We start from the raw sequence: 20,611 nt of genomic DNA, 5'->3' as shown, positions 1-20,611 counted from the left end.
CGTACAGACACACGAACTCAACTCGTCTTTGCATTGAATCAGTGGGACTATGGAACTGAGGACTTCGATCGTTTTGCCGATGAACCTATGGACTTTGATCGTTTTTCCAAAGTACACGATCTTTCTAAAGCCAAATTGTAGAGACATTGGTCACACTTTCAAAATACACAATTTACGACCACTACTCGTTGTATAAAACGGTAATAACATCAAATTCAAAAAAAAAAAAAAAAAAAATGGACTTAGATCGTTAATCCCGTGTACCCTTCAAATGAATTTGAAAAGAGAAAAAGTAGTGACCGATAGGGAAAAAATAGTAAAGACAAAACACTTACTCAAAATTTTAAAATATTATCTATTCAAATTGTATCATGTAGACGGATGTAGGAAAAAATGGGATAGCCCCGGACATTTTGCTAATGAAACTGGTACTTGGTAAAATAAGAAGCAAAATTGTTCAATAACTATCTTTACATGTTTATTTGGAAAGTGAACTTTATATAAAAAGCAAATACGTCAAAATAGATCCACAAGCAGAGAAAGAAATAAATGAGAGAATATAATGTTATTTTATTTTATTTATTTATTTATTTTTTTTTTTACATAATCCAAATATTGACGTGTACTACTGGACACTTAACATCTTTGAAATATTCTACCGGTGACCTGTTAGCCCCTCATGTAAGAAAATTTGACTGGATTTGAGACAGATCGTTTGATCATCGTTTGATCGCGTTTGATCGCCAACAATTATCGTTTGATCGCCACACCTAGTGACGTAATACAAGTAATTACGTAGGGGGGCTAACAGGTTAACCTGTTAGCCCCCCATCGAACCAAATTTGATCAGAATTGGGTCAGATCGTTTCATTGTCATTTGATCGCGTTTGATCGCCACGCTTAGTGACGTAATACAAGTAATTACGTAGGGAGGCTAACAGGTTAACCTGTTAGCCCCCATCGAACCAAATTTGATCAGAATTGGGTCAGATTGTTTCATTGTCGTTTGATCGCGTTTGATCGCCAACAATCATCGTTTGGTCGCCACGCCTAGTGACGTAATACAAGTAATTCGAACCAAATTTGATCAGAATTGGGTCAGATCGTTTCATAGTCGTTTGATCCCGTTTGATCGCCAACAATTGTCGTTTGATCGCCACGCGTAGTGAGTAATACAGGTAATTACGTAGTGGGGGCCATCGAACCAAATTTGATCGGAATTCGGTCAGATCGTTTCATCGTCGTTTGATCGCCACACGTAGTGACGTAATACAAGTAAATACGTAGGGGCTAATAGTTAAGCTGTTAGCTCTCTATCGAACCGAATTTGATCGGAATTGGGTCAGATCGTTTGATCGTCATTTGATCGCCAACAATTATCGTTTGATCGTCACGCGTATTGGTGTACTTCAAATAAGTTTGTAGGGTGCCAGGATGTGAACCTGTTACCCCTTCGAAAGCAACGAGTTGAGTCATATCGTTTCATCGTCGTTTGATGGTGTTTGGTTGCCAAATATGCAGTTTGGTCGGAGTTGGACCAGATGTTTATTTGCTACAAATTATCGTTTGGTCGCTAAGAGTACTTATGTACTATACATAATTTTGTAGGGGATCTAACAAATCAAGCTGTTAGCTCTCCCCCGTGGAAGCAATATTGATCAGAATTGGGCTAAATCATTTGATTATTGTTTGGTCACCTATATGAGCTTTCTCTATCGCAGTGGCGTCATACACATGCTTTTTGTAAGGATGGCCTGTTTTCCTTCCATACTTTAAACAGAAATTAAATGATCGAAAGTGGGTGGTCGTTTGACAACACACAATTAGTGTTTGATCGTCATGCGCAGTAGGTTATATAGTAAACTTAATTTTTATGATAAGTTTTATCTGAGTAGCTGTCTTCAGATCAATGTTATATATCTTAACTGGGTAAAGTCGTTTCATCTGATCATGCAGGATTATGCAGGGTAAGACTTTAATTTGTGGGTGGGATTAACACTTTTATATGGACGTTTATAGTTATATTGGTGTAAGTTACTTTAAGAGAAATAAAAAAAAATGAAGATTTAAACATAGAAGCAGATCTACATGAATCAATGTATTAAAAGAAAATATGAAGTAAATCACGGCTTTATTAAATGTCGTCTAAATCATTCACCTTGATAATATACAGGTTTTTAATCCAATTCAATTTAACCCATTGCATTAAATTTGGATCCAGGTTACACCTCAAAATAGTAACTTTACATTTTTATACCAGAATTTATATCAGTACCTTTTCTTTATGCTAAACATGGGAAATATTGGGAATGTGAGTTTCATCGTTGTAACTTTAACCCGTCCATATATTAAACCATTCCTCAAAGTATTTTTCTCATTTTGTTAAGGATTTTTAATAGATTTTTAAAATTGTTGTTTTCAGTATATTTTTTACTTGTTTCTTTATGTTTTTTATGAACTGTCATGTACAAAGAACATTAACACAAATAAGTAAAATAGTAAGTGTTTGAGTAATTATGTGAACTTTCATCTTTAATTGTATTTTATATTTTCCAAGTTTATTAACATATTTATTTACTTATTTTATTTATTTAAAGAAAGAAGAAAATGTAATATATTGGATGTATCCATTATATTAAAGAATATACATAAAAATACATAAACATATTAAATTATAAAATTACATTATACAGAATATTAATGGAATAAAATAAAAGAATAAGAAAAATAACTGCTACACAAATTAACAACTAAATTTCCTACTTGTAAGTGCTATTACTTCTCTAAAGGAAATCGGACTTCCTAGATTCCCTTTATTAATAGAGTTAAACATACCCGGTATTCAGAGATGACAGGAATTCGGACTTCCAGAAGTCATGTCTATCTCCTGGTGTCGGGTAACTTAATTCAATGCACTTATTTCTATATTACGAATTTTTTTTTGTATTTTTTATGCAAAGAATAAAGAAAAGATAGAAAATGGCTCACATAAGCAAATGCTTGTGTGTGAGCCTGATTCTCGTGTTTTATTTGTTTATTTTCTTATCGTAACATATGAGGTTTATAATTCTTACTTTTAGCTAACAATAGTTTTTTTTTAAATACTTCTTAAATCTTTTAACCAGTGTAAAATTAACCCTTTATATACTTTGAAATTACTTTTCTCTTTGATTCTGAGTGGGAGTTCATTATAGCTCTTCGGAGCTCTGTAATATGTTTCGTATTGAGTTATAGATTTACTCGTTACTTTAATTTCTAAATTTTTGTTTGTCACATTTCTGGTTATATACATATGTTTTATTACGTCCCACTCTTTTCTATTCTTTTTAACATATATTAATGCCTTCTGCAAAAATAATTTTGAAAGTGGTAATACTGAAAATCGGTCATAGAGTCTATCTAGTCTATTTTCAAGTCCCTTTTTTAAACATATTCTTACAATATTATTTTGCTGAACTATCAGAGGTTTTAAATGGGTAGGGTAAGCAGCACCCCAAATTAATATACCATATATAAGTATACTATTTACAAGAGCATAATATACAGTACGTAACATTTTTATGCTTACAATGTTTCGTAATTGAACAAATTTATATCATAATTTTCTTAGTATTGTACCGATATGTGTAATGTGAGAAGACCATTTTAGATGCTTATCAATAAATATACCTAAGTATTTTACTTTATTTTCACTAATAAGAGGACTACATATTAAAACATTTTGGTTCTAATGAGTTATTATTTCCATACCACAGCAGAAAAAAGAAGCTATCTTACGTCTGAATATGTATTATTTCACACTACCTCTAATTTACGTTATTACTAAAACTGTACGACATATTTTTCTTACAAAACTTAAATGGTGAAAATAAAAACAATATTCACACTTTTATCAACTTCAAATTTAATGATAGGACGTGTTCTTGCTTTACAAATTTCAGAAAAGCTAACATGAGCTTGGTATTTTCTGACACTCATTGTCTGTCAAGGAAATCAATATTTAGTAATTAGGAACTTGTTACTAAAAGCAAATCTACCTCGCATCCCTAAAACAAAAAGCAGGTCATTTTTTGTTATTAACTAATAATAGTGCTCATTTTCTAGGATAGTATTTCAATGAAATCACAAAAAAGTTCTAAATTAATGGCTTTTATAATTTAACATAAATTATCATTTGTAATGACCCAGCAATGTTCTTCGGATCCACTATCTTCACTGCACACAGTAGCTCGTCATACAGTTGCCACACATTGTTTCTCCTTCTGCAAAATGACACAAAATGATGCCTGTTTCTTATATATACTATTGCTCCACCTAATACGTATTTTACATCACACAAAGTAACTTCAATTGGAAAAAATGCTAGCGGAATACTTTTCTCACCAATGCCAAGTTCGACGAAAAGATGAACACCTGGTTGAGTAGTTGTGCGCATTCTGCATTTTGTAGAGCAAGGTCTGGAAATGAGTCTGCAGGGATTTCCAATTGCCTGTTTCACGTTAACTTGCAGATCGTGGTAATTAACTGGCCAAAACATCAAGTCTATTTACTTATTATTCTCGCATTTCTTTTCAGCTCATGCAAATGTTTGCACGGCACTTGGAAAGTCTCTAAGAAACAATTCAACAGTATGTGCAATACTATCCTCTGCGTCCAAAGAATAGTTTCCACTTGGAAGTTCATGACTTGGTACTACATTTAAAAGAAGCTCAGTTCTTCATTGGGACCATTTTCCATGAAATGTGTAACAAGCTTCAAAAAATCATTTTCGCTGTGCTTAATCTATCGCCTATACGTTTCAAAATCTTGATAAATCATATCTAAGATACGAACAATTGAATCGAAAGCACAAGTGTTTTGCACTACATATACAGCATCTTCTATTACAATAGGTTTCATGAAGTTTCTATTTCTTTGAATTCGGAGAGGACGGTCAGTGTGTCGATTTTTAGCTACAGATGTAATGTCTCGAAATGGTCCAAAATAAAAGACTTCTTGATTTGCTTTCTGTTCTTCTGCTAATTCCATGTTTTTCTTCATTTAATGTATTATTCTGCTCTCTCGTCTTTTCTTTTTTGTCAGGAATCTGTTTGTTTTTGCCCTTCCACATTTCTTCTTCCATCATTTTTTTAAATCTTCCGACAAATCTGATCTTTCAGAAATTATATTTTCATCAGTAGATTTAGAGTTAGCCACTGCATTCACCTGTCCGCGCAATGCTTGTAGATAAATAGAAACAAATTTGTCTAAACGCATTGGTCTACTCTCATGTTGAAGAACTGCTACCTTTAGCACACCGAAGTCACATTCCACGAACGCAGACGAAGCCCTGTGGTTGGGAGATTTAAAGAAAGGGTCCATACATTAGACCATAACAAAAAAAATATTTTGTTGGTCTGATTAGGAGTCGAGAGAAACTTGGACAATAATATGAATTCGGTTCTTTTTCTTCAATGTTCTTCACCACTGCCTCATCAGACAATATTTCTTTAAGCCACTCCATACCGGTATCACGCATATTGCTTTCGATGTCTTCAACAATGTCTTCCAAACCCGACATTTCATCACAAACATCATCACCGTAATCAATGTCAAACTGTTGAGAAGATCCAACTAAAATGCAAGCACTTAATCCGATTTTTGCCATTTCCCAGCCTGATTCAATAAAATTGGTAGTTTCGCATTCAGCCAATATAATTGTATTTCGGAATAATTTCCTGAAAGGTTGAAATGAAGTTGTTTCCATCATCAGTGCAACACACCGAACAAAGAATTGTTTGATCAGTTTTGATTTCTTCTCAAAACATTTCCAGCGGCATACAGTTCTGATTATACGAGTATGTGCAACATCAATTCTTATGAAACACTTAAGTTTTTCATTGATAGAACCTTCAATAAGAAGCGAGCATTTATTTAGGTAACAAGATATGCTGCATTGGTTGAAACTTCGACAAACTGCACCTAGTAGTGCGAAAGAGAAGTCATTTACACACTCTTCAGGTACACTTTTTACGTCTTTTAGCCACTTTTCAATCCAGAAAGTTATAATCGGCGTGTCCTGACACTCACTCAGCATTTGGGCAATATTCAATACTTTGCTATCAAAGTTAATAATGATTTCATACAAAAATATATGAGATGATGTTGAATTTGGACGCTTTAACGACATCACTGAGCTTCAAGTCACATCCACTTGCACTTGGGGAAACTTTGATTTGAACAAAATTTCTAGTAAACATATGTTTATTCTTTAGTCCAATAATGAACGAAAAATTTATCGTAGCTAAGTGTGTGTATGTCACCTACATACGATTGCATATACTTCATCTTTGTGAGTGCTAAAACAGGATCTTTCGTCAATGGGGTTCCATGTTTTTTCATTCAAGGCTTTCTGTCTAACATTCCTACAGACACGTAAAGAGGGTAATGTTAGAGGTTCACGTTGCCCGAACTTCATATCTTGTGATTTTCACCTTATCCAGTTACTAGCAAATGTTTGTAACATCTCTTCACCCAGGGCCGCCCACAGGGGGGATGTATGGCGCAAGCTGCGCCATTGAGAAAAAAATTGGGGGGGATTTTACTCTACTTTCGAACTAGCAATTTTACTGTCGGAATAGCATTAAAACACGATTTTGAGAAGCTAATTTTCAAAAATTTTCCGGGGTGAACGCCCGTATCCCCTGCTTCGATACTCGATGAATGAAATACCGCGCAAGTAGCCGTATGAAAAGAAAGGTTGGTTCGTTTTAAGAGAGAAGGGCCGCCCACAGGAGGGATGAATGGCGCAAGTTGTGCCATCGAGAAAAATATTGGGGGGAATAAAAAAAATTGGGGAAGAATTTTACTCTAATGTCGAATAAGTAATTTTGCTGTCGTCAGAATAACATTGGAACACGATGCGATTTTTTTTTTAAATCGAGAATGAATCCCCCTACCCCCTGCTTAGAAACTCTATGAATGAAGTACAGCGCAAGTTGCTATATGAAAGGATGGCGCTAAGTTCTGGTGAACAACAGTTACAAACACTCAAGGAATCACTTTCAAATTTAGATTTGAAACTTGCCTATGTTGTCTGTTGAAAATTATAAAGTAGTTGACATATTTGTGAGCTAGTGGTAACCATACAGACAACAGCCAAGTTTCAAATCTAAATTTGAAGTGAGCGAGTGAGTGTTTGTAATTGTTGTCCACCAGAACTTGGCGTCTATTTTTGTAATTTCAATTCTTTTTAAGGCCATTCGTACTTGGCTCTTCTACAGGAATGTTTTTTGTTGGATATCACTCCTTTTTGTAGGCTAATTTCGAGGATAACATTTTCTTTTGGTATCAAACTCAATAACTTGCGTCTTACTTTTCATGTACAAGGGAATTATATCAATATTTTGTAAAGAAAAAAATAATACTACTAATTGTAGAAAAAGAATACCTGTGCCATACACAGTGTGTAGAAGTTTTTATACCCTTCAATATCCTTATAGAACATATTTAGTATTGTACATTACCAAGACTACTAATAAAAGTACAGTAGAGCGTCGATTATCCGAAGTAATTGGGGGACATGGGTGTTCGGAAAACTGGTTTGTTCGGATAATCGAACTGTACATGTTTATTTGCCATGCGCGGAGCGGCACGCCTCAACTCTAAGCTGGCGCAGCTGTTGCTGTGAACAGCTTTGATACTGCCGCTACTTCTACAGCCAGTGCCAAACCGACAGAAGTGTGCTGATTGTTGAAACACAGCGACTGGCGGCTTGGCCGGTCAGCAGCGCCTTATGAAGGCCCCATTAGAAGCAATGTTCCGCCAGCGGTGGCTCAGTGCGGCGACTACTGTGGGAAACTTGGTTTGGGAGTGAGGGGGATGATGGACGGTAGGGTGGGAGAGTAACAGGTGCGAGCGAGTACACAGTTCGGTTAAGCGGTCGTTCGGTTGACCGACGTTCGGATAATCGACGCTCTACTGTAATGCCATTTTTATAATTACTACTGCCCCTACTCCTACTACAAGCATTCTATAATACTACTACAGGAAATAAAAACAACAACAAAAATAACAATTACTAGTACTATAAAAACTACTGCTACACTGGGCAATTGTTTTTAGAGAACTTGACTTTTGAGGAGGGAGGAGATTATTAGTTTTGGGGGGGAGTGCGCCATCAGCTTTGGGGAGGATGGGCACCCCTGTCTTCACCTACCTTCTTCCGTTTCTCTCCCTTCAATTGTCTTTTTTAGAATGTAGTATGTGTCACGTGTCAGGGATTCGTCAGTGTAATATCAAGGGATTTTCAATAACAGGTTCCTCCTCCGCAGAAACATAAATATCGGCTTTGCATTCTATACATTCTTTGCATTCTTTGCGTTCATTTATGTGCTAATTGTCTTCCGGTTTCTAGTTTGCCCATGGACCCCGGTGCAAACACCTTGAGACCAACATAAAGATACTGTCAGCACTCCTTGATGTTGAGAGGAACTCTGCAACTAAGGTTTCCAACGATTACTGCCGGCATGCTTTCACTTTGCGTCTAAGACATCGCTGACCACTATCAAACAATTTTCGTGCCTTCTCTCGTCAGGATTGCAGTTTTATCACTTTTGCTCGTTCCAATTTCATCACTTCGTCACAAATTGTAGCAGGTAGAACCAAAACTTGCCGAAAATCTCACATATTGAAATTCCGAATCGATGGGCCCCAATGATCATAAGCATTTCAGTAGTATTTAACTCCTATCATTTTGCCATCCTATCATTTCAATTACAGCACTTGTATGACGTTCTTACGAGCGTACACCTTCCTTCTAACATCCCAAATAATGTACTTGTAACGTCTGGACGAGTCTACTTGCCTTTTACAGGGTGGCCGATCATTAATGGCAATATAATGTATTTAATACTCCTTCGATTTACCTAAAACTCTTCATATTGAGTCGTCATCTATGAAAAATGTCTTTTTTCCACTCTCTGTTATGATATTGCTGTATGTGATCCTGAGGTTTTGACTACAGCTCGGCAGCGAAACTTACATTGCAACATTAATTTACGTAAATTCGTGAAGGTGAATTTTAAAGAATATCTGAAGGCGTTTTCTTCAAAGTCATCTTTCAAAAAAATCAAATTCCTAGAATTTGAAACATAAGGCATGAATGGATGAAGAGAGACAAAGAAGTCTCAATCAGTTAGCATTAGTAGTATGCTATAGAAGTTGGAGCAAAATAGTTTTGTTTTGTTCATGCAATCTAAATCTTGGAGTACCACTGTCATGATGATTTGAGATATGAAAAATATGTAAACAACATATTTCTCTCTTCTGGAAGTATGCTGCATTTATCTTTGTATATGAATGGACAAGGAAGGTGGGCAATTGATCGCGGATATAAGCAGTGATGTAATGCTAATATTTTAGGTGGGTATACGCTCTATCCTTTGTTACACACACACACACACACACACACACACACACACACACACACACACACACACACACACACCCCACACACACACACACCAATATATATATATATATATATATATATATTTGGTCTAGGAATTAATTCGTGCGGTTGGTACGCACACATTGAAGCTGTAGTACAAACACAAAATACATAAATACCTTAAGAAAAATATTGTCCATCGCTAGCCACCACTTTCGCCCATCTGTCAGGCAATGTACAGGGTGGGCCATTTTAATCAATCCACGGAAATATCTGAAAAATGATAAAACATAGAAGAAATATTTGAAGTACACGTTATATATTGCTAAGGGGGAAAACCAACTCCGGCAAAAGTACCCCTCTCCGCCCCCCGTAAATGGGGGTAACGGGGGGTAACTTTGAAATGTCAAATGGTAACATGGGTCGAGTAATACCTCGTTCGAAAGGTCTTAGAAAACTAAGTAACGCTGTACCAAAAGATGTTTCATATGGAGTACCAGTTTCAAAATGGCCGCCATGATATACTTCGGAAACTCCAGTACCCGTACTATGAAAACCATGGAAAGTAAATGAATGGAACAAAATTGAAATACGTAAATATCATAGGGCATATCGAATGATGTGGTCCCTGAGATCCCAGTGGCCTCCCTAAAGAGGTCTTGTGGGCTAACTTCGAAATTTCAAATAGTAACATGAGTCGAGTGGTACCTGGTTCGATAAATCTTACAAAATCAAACATCTTGCAGGAGAAAACGATTGAGGTGAAATGGCAGTGTTCTCAAAAGGCCGCAGAAACATAGTATCCGTGTCAGAGAAAAGGTTTAGTACCCGTAGTATGGAAGCGATTGGAGATAAATCAACAGAAGAAAGACTTTAGTAGGTAACTGACGTAAGGCACATCGAGAGGTGTTGTCGGGGTGACTCCAAGAGCCAACTGGGGGGCGTGGTGGCTCAGTGGTAGAGCGTTCACCTCCGGTGCTTGCGGTCCCTGGTTCGATCCCAGCTCGCGCCGTGTGGACTTTGTGGTGGACAAACACTGTGCTCGTGGGTTTTCTCGGGGTTCTCCCGTTTCCTCCCACTTTCTTCATTCCACCATTTCATTCATTTCTCAGTACCGCCGTCTCCTTTAGCCTAACCGGCATAACTGTGGGACGTAAAACTCAAAGATTTTATTATTTTCCAAGGGCCAAGGGCCAACAAAAGGGTATCCGGGGCCAACTTGAAATTTTCAAATAGCAACTTCAAGCGAGTAACATCACGTTACATAGACAAATGAATATTAAACAGTTTCTGTAAGAATATTTTCGACATGAGACACCGTTTCCAAAATGATCGCCAAGATATTGTGACTGTATCTAAGAAAACATCTAGGCCCAAAGTGCGAATACGGTTAGAGATAAATGAAAATAACGAAAATTAAATAGGAAAACCACTGAGGCGTTCCATAGCTCGAGAATGATATAACAGAGATAAAATGTTAGAGTAAAATTGCCATAATGTATAGAGAGAAATCCAAGTTCTGCAAAGTAATCTCTCCCTGCGCTCTGTATGTGAGTGGGGTGGAAAGTAACTGTGAAAGTTCAAATGAGAAATCAACTCTAATTCGCAAATTAAGGCTACGCTACAAATAGGTATGGTGTGGTTGAAACATTTGTTTGTAAGTATGACGCTGTAGTGACTAACAAAGGTGAAATTTTATTTGAATGGTAACGCGTATCTGTATGGCTGAGTATGATTTGATGCGAAAACAGAAGGAACGTTATACGAAAGAAATTGTCGAATAATGCAGTTGCTGGAACTTACAAACTTGTGAATTTGCTAATCTCCGTCGCCACAGAAACTTTTATGCAATGCGTGCTGGTTATTCGGAAAGCATTTCGGGGATATACATACACACCGTTTCGTCCCTCAAGCTCACCATATGGCATGAGTGCTAATAGTTAATCAAAATGTAAATGTGGCCATCCGCATTAACTCAGTGCACCAATTATAATTATCTATCCATGAAGTCTGCCTTCCAAACAGCATTGGGTAGGTCAAGCGTACGCCAGAACCGTTGTCCGGTCGGACATTGAAATTTTGAAGTTAGCCCACAAAACCCCTTCAGGGAGGCCACTGCGATCACAGGGATCACATCATTCAATATGCCCTATGATATTTACGTATTTCAATTTGTTCCATTCATTTACTTTCCATGGTTTTCATAGTACGGGTACTGGAGTTTCCGAAGTATATCATGGCGGCCATTTTGAAACTGGTACTCCATATGAAACATCTTTTGGTACAGCGTTACTTAGTTTTCTAAGACCTTTCGAACGAGGTATTACTCGACCCATGCTACCATTTGACATTTCAAAGTTACCCCCGTTACCCCATTTACGGGGGGCGGAGAGGGGTACTTTTGCCGGAGTTGGTTTTCCCCCTTAGCAATATATAACGTGTACTTCAAATATTTCTTCTATGTTTTATCATTTTTCAGATATTTCCATGGATTGATTAAAATGGCCCACCCTGTATATATGGTGTTTCATAATTTCTATTTCAGCGCTTGGGAATTGAAACTAGACACGAAAACAAGCAACAAAACAAACTTTATTACACACAGTCGAAAGTGATGCCCTTTTCAAGTTACAATCGAGGGAAAGTGCAGAAAATTGAACTTTGAGCATTAATTCCTCAAAGACTAATAGTGTTAGAAGCTGTAGTATGGTGAATTTAAGAGGAAACCATACTTGTATTTTCGAAAAATGCCACATTCAAGATATTCCGAAAATTACGCAAGATTTAATTAAACCTTGCTCCATTTAATCCACAATTATCTATCAGACCTTGACTTAATTTGTGAAATTCTGTATCTACTTTCTCAATACTCTTTAACTTGGTATTTTCAGGCAACACAGGTGTGGTTTCCTCTGAAATTCACCATAACGCTTGCTCTAACACTTATTAGTCTTTGTGCTATTAAGGTTCGAACAAGCAAGATATGTATGTGAAGTAACAAAAATAAAAATCTGGACGGAGAGCTACTTTTTGGAGTATAGTTATCGAACCATTTATAACCTATCAACCAGAGACTAAGAAAAAGATTACTTATAGTATCATAGGTTAATTTAAGACCATAATTGGGGCCGCGGTGGCTCAGTGGTAGAGCGTTCACCTCTAGTGCTTGGGGTCCCGGGTTCGATCCTAGCCCCCGCCAAGTGAACTTTGTGGTGGACAAACACCGTGAGCGTGGGTTTCCTTGGGGTTCTTCCGTTTCCTCCCACTTTCTTCATTCCACCATTTCATTCATTACTCATCATCATCGTCTCTTTTGGCCTAACCGGCATAACTATGGGACGTAAAACTTAAAGATTTAATTTTATTTAAGATCTTATTTAACTCTCTGCGTTAAGTAGGTCAGGTTGTATAAATGGTTGTACTTAAAAATTCGAGGCCAATTTATGGCTGCATTAAGCCCTGATGCCAGTTTCGAAGTTAGAGTCGGGTAGTATAGATATACCCATCAAGAACTCTATCTAGTCCAATAATTTATTTCGGGTCGAGGCTCAAGTTTCCCGCAGGAGCAATTCAAAAAGAAAAAAACACAAACGACAATCTTATCGAGCGAAGTAGTTCAATTGCTGGAGCGTTCGTCTCGCATTCGGGAGGTCGTGCGTTCGATTCCCACTGCCGATCATCCTGACTGGGGTTTTCTTCAGTCCTACCAGGCAAATCTCGGGATAGCACCTACTAAACAGGCCATAGCCGATACCTTCCAAAATTCTTTCCATTGTTATTATTGTTGTTAGGTATCCAGTACCTAGGTATAAAATGGCCTGTTAGCTGCATCTGGTGATTCTTAAATAAATAAAATAAAATAAAATAAATACACACCCTGGAAAAAACGAAAAATAGATAAACATGCTCTCCTCCTAAAAGTCTTTCATAAAAGATATAAAGTTGCAAACTAAAAAAATGGAAACTTTTGCACTTTTTAAATTCAAACTTGAATTTTTAAGATTTTTTAGAAATTAAAACCGAGGAAGCAAATAAGAAAACCCACAAGTCTAGCTCTTCTAAATAGATTACAACTTCTGTGATGAGATATTTTCTCAGATAATGAAAGGTGTTCCATCACTGCTTATTAAATTATTAAAACTTGTGCACACTGTTAGACAAAAGGATTTGCAAAGGACGCTGCCCGAACTTATAAGCTGATGTACTATTCCAGCATTCACTTAATCTGTCAGAGGAGGGCTTGGAAAGAACAGTGAGGATGGCCGACTATCATGCTTTTAAAACTAGAATTACTCGCAATGCTGTTTCCAGCTAAATTTAAACCTGGGCCGTTCACACAGGTGTAAATTTCTGTAATAATAATAATAATAATAATAATAATAATAATAATAATAATAATAATAATAATAATAATAATAATAATAATAATAATAATAATAATAATAAATTGGTGAAGAAGGTGTGGAAACCCTTTGCAATTCAGCTATCTTGACAGGTTTTTCTTCATTCGCATCACGCAAATATCGGAATAGTGCCTAACTTATAGGTCCCAATTAGTTTCCTTTGCAATGTCTTTAATGAAGGACACTCTGATATCTTCGTCATCAAGCCGGAGTTGCCATAACAACCTTTATAATGTGAAATCAATAAATTAATAAATAAATGTACTTATGTCTTTTTCTGAAGTAGTATCTGGCAAATTAACTTGTTCTTTGGAGTTTTCTTCCCTATTTCTCGATATCTTTGTTTTTACATTTTCGTCAACGGAATTTTCACAGCTATTGCCTCTTTTCCTTTTTAACCAATTTTCTAACATCTTTTTGAATCTCTTGCAAATTGCAAAGCAACACTTAATTCATCAACCCAAAAAGAGTTTGAACACTACTAAGCAAATGAAGTTCGGCTACTACAAGTGACGGCTCTATGCTCATACGCTAGATCTTTCCTGACTTTTGTTTTCCACCTCCTCCTGTTAAATTTTCTTAAAATATTTTCTGTCTGAACGAAAACGAAACAACAAGGAAAAATGTTTATTTGTACCCCTCCTTTTTGTTATTGTTATTGTTTTGTCTAGTTGGTTGCGGAAAATCTTCTGCTAGTAGTAGCTGCTGAGTATTTTGAAAATCAATCGCCACTTTCTTTGATACCAATAGCGGCTAAAAATGAGCAGAGCAGTACTAATCCGAAGTTCGCTGTTGTATTTCATGGTATTGGGAACGGCGGTGAAAGCTTCAACTAGACCGACGATAGGTCACGTTGTTAGGTTATTTTTGTGAGGGCCGACGATTTCTTGGCGCAAATATATTCATTTAATTTCCTCTTACCCGTTGAACTAAAATAAAGACTCGTTTCTTCAGAACCTCTTTACACGATTGGAAAGAAACTGGTTCCATCCCGTATTGCGTTGCTCAAATTGTATCCAATAGGTAGACTTTCAATTTGGATCAAAGAGGGCGTGAAAACTGTGGTCATTGCTATGTCAAAACAGAACAACTTCAATGTCACCATCTGGATGTACGCCCTACTCTGATGTGGCATGCTCATACGCTAGGTCTTTCCTACCCTCCTCACCACTCAACTCTATTTCCCATTGATCTTTAGAAACAAAAAAAATTCTAAGTTTCCAAGAAAAGCATTTAGAAACAGCAATTTGGATCAAAGAGGGCGTGAAAACTGTGGTCATTGCTATGTCAAAACAGAACAACTTCAATGTCACCATCTGGATGTACGCCCTACTCTGATGTGGCATGCTCATACGCTAGGTCTTTCCTACCCTCCTCACCACTCAACTCTATTTCCCATTGATCTTTAGAAACAAAAAAAATTCTAAGTTTCCAAGAAAAGCATTTAGAAACAGCTTGGCTTTATTTTATTATGGTACCAGAGGTCAACTTTCAGAAGGTAAGGACAGCGCATGTGACATCTTGAGGAAAAATGACCAATTCAGAGTCATGTTTTTCATTATAGAAGGAATTCTCAGAAAACTCGATTCCCACATCCCGAAAACGCAAACATTTTTTTTTTTAAATCTAGACATCATTCGCGACCACAGCCTGATGACTAGCTTTTCAGTGAATTTTTTTGTTTTGAAATACAGTACATGAAAAGTAGTTTTTTTTTTTTTTTAATTAAGTCAGTATACTATGAATCGAATGTAGCGCATACCCAAGTACTTCCTAAATTTTAGGTGGCTATACGATAGTTTCCAAAACTTAGAGGTGGGTATACGCCGTATACCCGCGTATACCCTCCATTACATCCCTGGATATAAGGTAAAAACAGCCACACCACGCAACTCTAAAAATTTTCTTTGCATTTCCAAACGAGGTCTGAAAATGGTTCCTTCTTATGGAGAATGGTATATGGCTGTGTGACCACTGAAATCATCAAAATATGATCACGCTTCATCACTAATAGCAACTGTTTGGCATTATTGTCACGCACTCAAATTCATACAAATTACTCCATTGATAAACTGACTTCTTTAAAATAGTCTGTATACGAACCGGATGCTACTTATAATTGCAGGAGCTTATGATGGTCAAGTCAATCACCGTTTCTCGATTCGATCTAGATTCAAGAAGTTGATGAATTACGATAAGTAAGCCCTGCCATTAACCACTTGCTCAAGTTTAAGCTCATTGCAGAGCATCTCCTTAATTTTTGATTCAATCAATTACTTTTCATAGCTATAATTTTAAATATTAATCAAGTAATATTTTCGGTAATTATTTTCCAACTATACCTGTTTGTAAAATCTAGAGCCGCCACTATTAACGTTACTTAAACATTTTCGGTTTCTGCTGATCAAATTTTCAGGGGTTGAATTGAGAGGCCACTAAAAATTATTGACGATCTCATATTATTTGTTATTACTAGGGCCCGGATAATTATTTAATTACATATTTTTGTAGGGGTTATATTTTTATACCAAATCAGTGTAATAATGCCATTTGTGACCCATAGTGCCTAAAAACACCTATTTGAAAGTACATATATTTGCATATTTTACACTTCTGTACATATAATTACATATTTTACTCATGAGCACATAATTTTACACATTTCTTGATATTTTCATGTTTTATTGGGATTTTTCATACAAAAACAGTTTAACAATAGATTTTGAAAAGAAGAAAACACTCACCTCTCTTTGAATTTAAAGTGCTTACTTTTTAATTTTTATTTATTTATTTATTTATTGTTTCACTGCGTTACATCCTATTAAAATAGTATTGAAGCGTAGCTTGGCGGATTGGTAGGGAGAGTTGGACACAACCTGATTTGATTAGCAATCGTACACTCTCGGTCGCGGTAGTAGCGCTCACATCTTTACGTGAGATTAATAATTCAATAGAATTACTATCGCGACGCGGTTTTATGATTGTCCATCGTGTTGTTGTCGCAAACTCGCCCCACTAATATTTTCCATTGGCGAAAAATATTAAATCAGACGGGGAACTTTACATTCACGCAATTGGTAACACTGAACTCTTGATTGACAAAAGTGAAGCGCCTGCCGCTACAACGCATGGCCGCAGGGAAAGTGTGAGCTAGTTTTATCGAATATTTAATCTCCTGTGCTGTTAGCAAATCCGCATTTCACGGAAGAGTTTGAGCATTTTTCCACCGATAGAAAAGTACTTTATTGCCAGGTTTGCGAGAAGGGTGTCTCACGCGCTCAACGTTCCCAAGTTGTGAAACACATATCCACATCACGTCATCAGACCCGAGCTTCGAAACCTAAACCACAAAAGCAGTTGCTAGTATCTCTATTTGGAATGCTGATATCTCTATTTGGAAACTAAGCAATACAGTACTTCGTGAATTTATGCAACGAAACAACTCCAGATGAATCTACAATCAGAAAGCATTACGTGCGTGATTTATATGTGGAACCAATGAACGCTATTCGTGTGGAAATCGGTGATGGTCCTATTTGGGTGTCAATTGACGAAAGAACTGATGTAGAGGGGCAACATGTTGGTAATGTTGTAATAGGTTTGTTGAAAGATAATGAAGTCAGCAAGCCTATCCTGTTAACTAGTGATTTGTTGCCGCGATGCAACCATCAAGCGATTGCAAAACTCTTTAATGATGCTATGGGACTATTGTGGCCTGATGGTATCAAGCATAACAATGTTTTCCTTCTAGTGACTGATGCAGCACCGTACATGTGCAAAGCTGCAGAAGCTTTGCAAGTATTGTATTCGAAGATGTTACATCTAACTTGTCTTGCCCACGCTTTTCATCGTGTTGAAGAATCTGTTCGTTCTAGATTTTCACATGTGGATGCATTACTTTCAACTACAAAGAAGGTATTTTTGAAGGCTCCCAGCAGAGTTGAGAAATTTAAAGAACTGTTCCCTGAACTACCTCTTCCTCCTCAGCCGGTATTAACGAGGTGGGGAAGCTGGATTGATGCTGTGTGTTACTATGCTACGAACATTGGTGCAGTAAAACAAGTGTTACAACATTTTGACTCTGAAGATGCATCTTCCATAGAAATAGCGAAACAAATATTTGATAACGGGAAGTTGAAGTATGATATTGCCTACATTGAGACCAATTCGTGTCTCAGTAGTACTATTGAATCCTTGGAGAAATCATCATGTAGCCTTTTAGACAATCTTGAAATCGTTCGCTCAACAGTTGCTTCTCTGGTAGGTGTGAAAGGACCGGTAGGGGATGCATTGAATAAGAAGATAGCTTTCGTTTTGGAGAAAAATGCAGGCTATAAAACAATCTGTGCTACTAGTGGAGTGTTAAGTGAAGCTAAATGCGATGTCGTGGCTATTGAATACACACCTTTTGATTTGTGCAAGTTTAAGTATGCACCAATTACTTCGTGTGATGTTGAACGATAGTTTAGTCAATACAAAATTCTGTTGCGTGATAACAGGAGAGGTTTGGTGTTTGAAAATTTGAAACACATTTTCTTTCCTTACAGTTACGGAGATCGTCTGTTGAAATAGTGAAAAGACTAATTGAGAAGGTTTGTTCTTCACGATATTCTTTACTAAAATGTTTTGAGTGTGTAATGTACGGGAAAGTTCTGTAATGCTGGGTGCCCATTAGAAGTACAATGACATAAACAAAATTTTCGTAAAAATTCCATCCTAAATAAGGTTAAATAAGGTTAATTAGAGAGGTTAGGTTAGGTTAGGTTAGTATCCGTTGTACAGGTTCTAGTGTTCTAGAATTCTCCCGTAATGTACAGTTGAACGATCTTTGGATGATTTCTGAAAGTATAAATATGCAGCAATACTTTGTGTGAAATGAACTGACCATTTAGTGCATAGAAACTCTTCTATACGCGATAACAAGATAAGTTTTCTGACTGTAAATTTGAAACTCATTCTGTTTCTTAGTGTTGCGGAGATCATGCTGGAAAAGTAACAGGTAGTAAACACTGTAATTGAATAAATGTTGTATTTACCACATTAAATATAGAAAACGTAATGAAAAATGCTGGTATTTTCGTTTTACATATTTTGCTATTTTGGAAGGGTTTCATTACATATTTTTGAGATTTTATGTGCATATATATGTACATATTTTCATTGTTTTTAGTACATAATTATCCGGGCCCTAGTTATTACTAATTTTGTCTCATTAACAGTACGGATTCACTTCATAATATGGTTATTCTTATGGTGTAAAAGACAAGTGTTAGCCTGTCCATGCATTCTTCAAGCGTTCCATACTGTCTTTTAGTCTCAACGGTAGCAATTGAACTTCATTGCGCTGCCCCATCAGGTTCCTGCCGCCTATAGTCGGAGAATTTATCCATGCCGACCAGATGCCGCGGTCGGATTGCCGTCGCCGGACACCGGCGTCTTTCCGCGTGATTTTCGACCGCGACTAATAGTTGCCTTGCCGAGCAGTCGGCAAACAGCCGGAAATGAGCATTAAATGCGCCGGCTCCGCCGTCGAAAAGAGGCCGGCATAAGGAGTCGGCAGAGGGTCGGAAAGAGGCCTTTCCGACTGTTTTGCCTACTCGACGGTGGGAAAAGAGTCGGCAAAGGGCATTTTATTTTACGATTTTCGACCGCTTGCCGCCTCGGCAGAAGGTCGGCAACTTTGAACAAGTAGATCATCCGGCGGCCCGCCACCGTCGACGGCGGCAATCCTTCTTTCCGACCGCGACTTCTTGATGGGGTGTGCTCTGAACGTGCCACATATGATTTCCATGTCTTCCTAGGGGAAGCAGTGGCGAATATAGCCCGGAGCCAGGGGAGCCTAGGCCCCAGTTTTTTGTGACAAAAATATTTTAAACTATTATTTATATTTTTGAAAGTTTATAGTAAACTCATGGTATACCTATCATAGTCTGGGTTCTGGCTTGCCCTCAAGTTTTTACTTTCTAGATCCGCCACTGGGGGAAAGTCCCGAAAATTTTAATCCCTAATGGCCATCCGCCCCATTTGATCAATTAAGAAACAAAAAAAAAAAATCTGTGATAATACATAATTGTGTTATTTCAGTTACTTTGCAGAATTGCTACCTATAGTGTATTCATGTCATTACAGAATTATGTATGGGGGAAGATGCGAGTTAGAAACGTGGAATCAGGCGGTGGACGTCCTTCAGTTCGCTAAGAATTATGAATTGTTTTACATCAGGAACTATGCAATCAAATACTTGACATCACATTTAACCTGTGACAACATTTGGTCAATTTTAGATTCAAAACTGGCTGACGGATTGCCCATGCTTCAAGAACAATTAATTTCAGTAAGGAACCATTTTTTTTAAAATCTCTGTTTTAGTTTCAAATATCGTAAATACAGTATTGGACTGAGTATAGAATAGTACAATCTAGAATATAGTTAGGGTTGTCAACTATGATTACATATAATTATCGACACCAGCTCAGAATTCTCAAAACACATGAAGAATAATTGTATTTTAAACCTTGAAATATATAGTTCAGCTGACAAAAATTCCGGCCAGTTGGCAACTCTAAATATAATACGAATACGATCCAAAGTTTTAAGCTGGTCTAAACAGAAAATGAAAATACCTAGCATATTACATATACTGTAAAAATGTACGTAATATGAACATTTTCGAATAGAAGCTTTTAATATTTAACCTGTTGATTACGAAGTAATAATATATTGTTACATTTATGTAAGGTCGATCGCGCCAAAATGACTATATATTGTTTCCTTGGAG

The 20,611-nt window shown here is 36.9% G+C and overlaps 2 protein-coding genes across 2 annotated transcripts in view; one reads left to right on the top strand and one right to left on the bottom strand.

The window, feature by feature from the left end:
• The window catches only part of LOC145662426 (alpha-L-fucosidase-like), a 101,108-nt gene that overhangs the window by 60,819 nt on the left and 19,678 nt on the right, over window positions 1-20,611 (bottom strand). The gene's annotated exons all lie outside the window — the stretch shown is intronic.
• The window catches only part of LOC145662425 (BTB/POZ domain-containing protein 1-like), a 39,863-nt gene that overhangs the window by 15,773 nt on the left and 3,479 nt on the right, over window positions 1-20,611 (top strand). The window contains exon 5 of the mRNA XM_081727987.1: window positions 19,963-20,167. Within this exon, the coding sequence (XP_081584113.1) occupies window positions 19,963-20,167 (205 nt within the window). The remainder of the gene's footprint in view (window positions 1-19,962; window positions 20,168-20,611) is intronic.

The sequence above is a fragment of the Thermobia domestica genome, chromosome 10 (genome assembly GCF_964235325.1).
Source record: "Thermobia domestica chromosome 10, izTheDome1.hap1.1, whole genome shotgun sequence".
NCBI classification, from domain to species: Eukaryota; Metazoa; Arthropoda; class Insecta; order Zygentoma; family Lepismatidae; genus Thermobia; species Thermobia domestica.
This window is presented reverse-complemented; position numbering and strand designations above follow the sequence as displayed.